A 6,993-nucleotide genomic window follows, 5' to 3' on the forward strand; every position below is an offset into this window, starting at 1 on the left:
TGCGCCCCACCCCGTCCGCTCCCTCCCGCTTGGCGCCCATCCCGCCCTCCGCCCTCGCCCCCCGCCCCTGTCCTGGCTGGCCTGGGTGGCATCTCCTCATCATCACGCGCCAGGCGGGAGGGAAGTGGACGGGGCCCTGAGCCGACCTAGCCCTAAACGGAATGGGGCGCCCAACACGTGCCCGGATTACTGTGCCTTCCCCGGGTGCAGCCTTTCGGTTCGTGAAGGGTCGGTGCGTGTCGTGACCCCCTGGAACACCCGTACCCCCGCACCATCTCCGTCGCTTGGTTCCATAACCTCTGCCGCCACCGGGAGGCGGCCAGGGCTTCATAGACTCGGTCGAGAGACCCCAGATTGGCATCCATGCCTCTCTGGACAGGGTGGCCCGCCACAACGACCCCTGGAATTGCGACTCGCTGCTTTCCTCCCGCTGTGATCCTGTGTGAGCTCTGTGTCTTGATTTGCCAACAACATACCTAAAACAAGAGACTTATAAGGGTAGACACGAGTGGGGCTACAAACTTGCTATGTGCAATTTGAGAACCTTGTATGGCAGCCAAGGCGCTCGGCCGTGCGTGGGATGCGAACACGGTCGGGGTGCTGCTCGATCAGTACCAGGCGGAGCACGGCATTGCGGCTCTGCGGCGCGTGCAACCGTCTGAGCGGACGGCGCGGCGCTTCGTGCTTGGATACTACTCATGCCCACACCAGGACCGCCCTCTCACTTTATCCGCCCACCGCCCGCCTTCGCCACCACCCTTCGGACCACCATCTTCGCAGGTCGGCAATCGATTGCACGAGATGCTCAACGCCTTTGCCCTCGCCGTGGTCTCGGGCCGCACGCTGCTCTGGGACTACTGCAACCCGCACTCCTGCACCACTGACACGGAGCAAGCCGCCTGCGACTCAGTCTTGCAGCTGCGAGGGTGGGTGCCGTCCTCGAGGCTGCTCGAGGCCTGGACCGGAGTCGCACGTACGCCCCTTCGCGCCGTACACGTGTGTGGCGGTGGCAAGCGCTGGAACGACTCCTTGACAAGGCTGCAGCTGCGGACGTGTGGAGTGGACCGCCTGAGAGAGCCTGTGGTATCATTCGGCGTGCTGGAGCGATTCGGAGTGCTCGGCTGGCTCGCGCACGCCCCCCTCTCGCCACCCGCGCGCGCGCGCTACGTGGGACTGATGCGCTTCGGCGAGGCGCCGGCTTACGGCGCCTTGTTTGAGCGCCTGTTCCAACTGCGGATGCCGTTTGCCGCGTCTCGAGCGCTGCAAGCGCTTGCAGCGTCCACTGTTGTCCTCGGCGTGCACGCTCGCCATCGCAGCCAACGCGATGATGGATCAGATGCAATCAGCTTCACGGCCAGGCTGGAGGCGGCAATGGCTCGGGCCGGCTGTATTAACGCCACTTGTTCGATCGTCGCCGCGAGCGACCGATCAGCATTCTTCGACGCGCTCACAAAGTGGCACGCTCATCGCTTTGAGAATGTCTCGTTTTCACCACCCACGCTGGTCATTGGCTCGCACGCCAGAGAGCGAGGACCTTTGGCTGAGCACGGGCCGTTTGCCGGCGCGTCCGCTTTGGAGGACCTCGAGCTACTCTCCTACGCAAAGGACGGTGTCGTCGGCACTGCGCGTTCTTCCTTCTCCGAGCTCGCGTGGGAGCGCGCCGCTTGGCGCGCGGTGTTAGCTCGCGAGGCGCAAGAAGAGTCTTTGTCACGTCCGCAAGAGGGGGGGCACTCATGGCCCCGAATGCCGTGCTCTCTAGGAAAGGTGCGGGAGCTCCACAAACCAGGTTCACTGTGTAGACCCGAGTGGAGTCTTTCAAATCTTTAAGCTCTCAATCTCTAAAAAAGACTAGAGATTTCCATCACCCGCGAATTGGGAGTGATTCTAGAGCTCCAAGGGGGATCGAGAGAGGAAGGGAGATTGGTGTGCCCGGTTTTTCTGCGGAAAGCATTTTTTAACGTGTGCACACGCAACCGTATCGAGAGCGCCACCCAAAAGGAGGCGGACAGCCATGGAGGTCACCGAATGGAGGGCGAACGGCACGATACGAAAAGGCAGGGCGAGGCGGATGGAGAAAGAAGTGCCGAGAAGGCCATGGTGGAGGGGAGGGACGGGAGGACGAAAGAAGGGCGAGGAGGACGAGCGGCCCGCACAGATCACGAGCAGACAGCGCCTGCTGGCCATTTCGAGACATTCGCCAAGAACGCTAGCTACATGGGAGGGCTTCGTGAAGGATGGATTGAAAAACATTCGAACAAAGAAGAGGCGACGGGAGGAACCGGCAGAGGATGCAGTGACGTGACACACACACACACACACACACACACACACACACACACACACACACACACACACACACACACACACACACCGCTCACCCACGCGCACTGGGCCTTGCACTTTGAATGCCGTGGGGCTCCTGTCGTCAGACGTGGAGACGCGAGGGTTGCCCCCCCTTGCCCCACCACCTCGTGTGTGTGTGTGGAGAAGTTTACCCCTTAGAGTAGCCTTACCCCTTACCTTACCTTACCACGGGCACGGCGGCCAGCGTGAAGGGGTCCACCTAAAATCCGCGACCCCGAGGCGGAAAAGGTGGAAAAATACGAAGAAGCGATGCAACTACTGCCCCACCGATTGTACTCTATACGTTCTTAGTCCCTCCGCGGCGCGTACGAGTCCAGCGCCGCGCCGTACGCTTCCGCAACGCTGGAGCCGATCTCCGACGCGGCGGCAGCGGCGGAGGCCATCACGGCCATGGCCACCTCTGGCGTCGCGGTGTCGGCCAAGCGCTGCCCTAGCAGCGGCTCGCCCCGCTCGGCGAGGGCGTCCGTCTCGCCCGAGCGGCGGAGGGCGAGCTTGAGCATCGGAGGACCTGGGGAGGGGGCCCCAGGGGCGAGGGAGGCGTCGAGAGGCGTGTGGATGGTGGCGGGGAGGCGCCCCAAACAGAGCGGCAGTCTCGGGCGCATTTCGGGCGCGTCTCGGCCACGCCTCACCCACGAGCTGTATCTCGGCTGTATCTCGGCTGCAATCTCGGCTGTATCTCGGCTGCAATCTCGGCCAAGCCTCACCCACGAGCTGTATCTCGGCTGTATCTCGGCTGCAATCTCGGCTGTATCTCGGCTGCAATCTCGGCCAAGCCTCACCCACGAGCTGTATCTCGGCTGTATCTCGGCTGCAATCTCGGCTGTATCTCGGCTGCAATCTCGGCCAAGCCTCACCCACGAGCTGTATCTCGGCTGTATCTCGGCTGCAATCTCGGCTGTATCTCGGCTGCAATCTCGGCCAAGCCTCACCCACGAGCTGTATCTCGGCTGTATCTCGGCTGCAATCTCGGCTGTATCTCGGCTGCAATCTCGGCCACGCCTCACCCACGAGCTGTATCTCGGCTGTATCTCGGCTGCAATCTCGGCTGTATCTCGGCTGCAATCTCGGCCAAGCCTCACCCACGAGCTGTATCTCGGCTGTATCTCGGCTGCAATCTCGGCTGTATCTCGGCTGCAATCTCGGCCACGCCTCACCCACGAGCTGTATCTCGGCTGTATCTCGGCTGCAATCTCGGCTGTATCTCGGCTGCAATCTCGGCCAAGCCTCACCCACGAGCTGTATCTCGGCTGTATCTCGGCTGCAATCTCGGCTGTATCTCGGCTGCAATCTCGGCCAAGCCTCACCCACGAGCTGTATCTCGGCTGTATCTCGGCTGCAATCTCGGCTGTATCTCGGCTGCAATCTCGGCCAAGCCTCACCCACGAGCTGTATCTCGGCTGTATCTCGGCTGCAATCTCGGCTGTATCTCGGCTGCAATCTCGGCCAAGCCTCACCCACGAGCTGTATCTCGGCTGTATCTCGGCTGCAATCTCGGCTGTATCTCGGCTGCAATCTCGGCCAAGCCTCACCCACGAGCTGGTTGAGGACGATGGACGCCGCGAGCGCAGACTGCAGCGGCGCCGCCCACTCGAACCTCGCGCCAATCTCGTCCACCAGGCCGAGCGAGACGCCCGCCTGCGTGACGAAGCCCAGCCAGCCAAAGCGGCGCATCGCCTGCGGCAGGCGTGTCGTCGTGGTCCGTCGGCCACCTTGCCATGTGTGCGTGCTAGCCTCACGGCGTGGAGTGTGCTGCAGCCCCTCGCCCTGAGTGTGCTGCAGTGTGCTGCAGCCCCTCGCCCGAGTTGTGCTGCGCGTGCGTGCCCCCCCCCCCCCCCCCCCCCGGGCCCGATAGTCTATTTTAGCATCGCCACCTGCGGCGCGCCCGAGCTCGCCGCTCCCGCGGCGGTGCCTGCGGCGATCGCGCCGAGGCGGGCGGCGAAGAAGGCGGTGGCGGCGGGCCAGGCGCGGCGCAGCACTCCGAGCTCCATCGAGCCGCCTAATCTCGGATCCTCTCGGATCACCTCGGACAGTCTCGGACAGTCTCGGCGGCGCGGCCACGCAGGTCGCGCGGCCACGCGGGGCTGCTGCGAGCCGCGCCCGTCGTGGTGAAGAAGAAGAGGAGGACTCGTGGCATGGCCCCGTCAATCAGCGCCGCCAGCTGCGCGCCCCGCCCTCCTCCCGCCCGCCTGAGCGGTCACGTCCACGACACGTCCACGACACGGCCATCTAGACCTAGCGGAGCTCCCGCCGCGGCCGGCGGCCGGTCACCTCTCTCTCTCGCCGCGGGCGCCCTCCGAGTCCGCCTCCCAGCCCTCCACTGCTGTGCAGCGTGGTGCCGCGGGCGAGGTGCGGCGGCGTCCTCGCCTGCTACAAGGACGAGGCATGCTACACGCCGTGGAGAGACGCGCATTAAGGCCTGGGATGCAACGCCGGGTCAGTCCAGACTTTGCCGCCGCGCGCAGCGCGTCCGCGTTGCGGCCGGCGACGCCGGCGACCATGCAGGCCAGCATTGGCTCCACCCAGGGCAGCGACCCGCCCGCCGCCTAACGGGCAGAGGCACGGTAGACTTCTCCACACACACGAGGTGGTGGCGAGGGCGGTGGCGGCGAGGGCGGTGGCGGCGAGGGCGGTGGTGGCGAGGGCGGTGGTGGCGAGGGCGGTGGTGGCGAGGGCGGTGGCGGCGAGGGCGGTGGCGGCGAGGGCGGTGGTGGCGAGGGCGGTGGTGGCGAGGGCGGTGGTGGCGAGGGCGGTGGTGGCGAGGGCGGTGGCGGCGAGGGCGGTGGCGGCGAGGGCGGTGGTGGCGAGGGCGGTGGTGGCGAGGGCGGTGGTGGCGAGGGCGGTGGCGGCGAGGGCGGTGGTGGCGAGGGCGGTGGTGGCGAGGGCGGTGGTGGCGAGGGCGGAGTTTGCCTCTGCGCCGCCGAGCCACACGCGCCGCGCCGCCGGCTCCGCCCAGAAGGCGGCGCCTCCGAGCCCGAGCAACGCGCACGTCCGCGCCAGCCGCCAGCCCGCAGAGCTGCGGGGCAGGCGGAGGCAGCCGAGGCAGGCGGCGGCGCCTGCTAGCCCGAGAGCCACCGAGAGAGCCACCTGCACGAGCATCCGCACCGCGACGCCGCATGCGAGGGCGAGCGGCGCTCTGCCCGCCTCCTCGCCGTCGCGCAGAGGCGCCAGCGCCTCCTGTGCCGCCTCGGCACAGATGGCAAAGAGGACGACCGCGAGCAAGTCGGTGACCATGGTCACGCCCAGCAGCGTCTGCGTGAACGGGCCGTCGGCGCGAAGCTCTGCCACGAGCGCGATGGCGCTCGATGGCGACCGCGCGATGGCCACGACGGAGGAGAGCAGCGACGCGGCCGCCAGCCGGTCGCCGGCGGCCAGACCGATGGAGGCGGAGGGGCCGATGAAGACGTACGAGCAGCAAAACACGAACGCGAGCGCCGACGCGCAGTTGGCGACCGCGAGGTGGCCAATCACCCTGCCGCTCTGCCGCACAGCCGAGGGCTCCAGCTCCGCGCCGGCGGCGATGGAGATGACGCCGAGCGCCGCCGTGTGCAGCGGCGCGAGCACGGCGAGCGCCGGAGGAGTGAGCCATCCGACGGCACGGGCGGCGGCACCGGCCAGGAGGTGCACGGTGATGAGCGGCAGCCCAGTCGCACCGCTCACACGCGGCGCAAACGCGTCGAGCGCGCCGACGAGCGCGGCCGCGCAGAGCAGGCCACCTGTCAGCGGAAAGGCGGCCGAGCCTGCAAAGTCCATCGCCTGATCGGCTCGAGCTCCCTAGCAGCTTGTGTGTGTGTGTGTGTCGCTCGCGCGTGCCGTCCTACTCTGCCGCGTCACCGGTCCGCGGTGTTCCAACTTTTTTCCGGGGTGTGGTATGGTACTTCGCGGACCAAAGGGTGGGGGGTATGGTCCTGACCGCCCAAGGCTAGCCCTCGACAGGGGTGGGGGGGTATGGTCCCTCGGCCCCTCCCTCTACTGCCGCCGAGCCCGCAGCGCCATGATGTAGGAACAGGCGCCCGTGTCGCAGAGCTGCTGCAGCTGCTCCACACTCCACTCGCCGACACCCTTCTGGTTGCGGAGCGCCTCAATGTCGCGCAATTAACATAGCCGTCGCTCAGACTCGAACGCCATGCATCGTGGCGAGCGAGGAGGCGAAGAGCGAGCAGCGCAAGGAGATCGAGGTATGTGACCACTCGCGCACAGTTTGCGCCGCCCGCACTTGCTCAGGACGACACCTGGTGTCGCAGATCAAGCGGCAGCTGCGCGTCGAGAAGTGCGAGGCGGAACAGGCGACCGCGAAGAAGCGCAAGGCAGACCAGCAGGAGGCCGCGCAGGTGGCGGTCCAGCGCGAGGGCGACCGCGAAGAAGCGCAAGGCAGACCAGCAGGAGGCCGCGCAGGTGGCGGTCCAGCGCGAAGATGCTCGCGAAGGCTTTCAAGCGCGCGCGTAGCTACCACCGGGACGTGGGCCGAGACCGCCGCGTCGCAGGGCGAGGGTGCTTGCCCGGACCCGCGCCCAGCCCCACCGCGCCCAGCCCCGCCGCGTGCGCACACGCGCCCACCCCTTGCACGCGAACGCGACGCAGGTGACCAAGGCGGTGCTGGAGGGCGCCCCGGCCGGCGCCATCTTCGCGCTG

General features: G+C 66.9%; 1 protein-coding gene across 1 annotated transcript; it reads right to left on the reverse strand.

The window, feature by feature from the left end:
- Positions 1 to 2,651: 2,651 nt before the first annotated feature.
- On the reverse strand, positions 2,652 to 6,114 carry EMIHUDRAFT_120657 (hypothetical protein; the record flags this gene model as incomplete). Its single annotated transcript, XM_005762310.1, has 5 exons — positions 2,652 to 2,872; positions 3,894 to 4,038; positions 4,236 to 4,360; positions 4,793 to 4,907; positions 5,449 to 6,114. 5 exons carry the CDS (start codon positions 6,112 to 6,114, stop codon positions 2,652 to 2,654), a joined length of 1,272 nt encoding a protein of 423 aa, XP_005762367.1.
- Between the last annotated feature and the right edge of the window lie 879 nt (positions 6,115 to 6,993).

The sequence above is a fragment of the Emiliania huxleyi genome (assembly GCF_000372725.1).
Source record: "Emiliania huxleyi CCMP1516 unplaced genomic scaffold EMIHUscaffold_681, whole genome shotgun sequence".
In the NCBI taxonomy this organism is placed as follows: domain Eukaryota; phylum Haptophyta; order Isochrysidales; family Noelaerhabdaceae; genus Emiliania; species Emiliania huxleyi.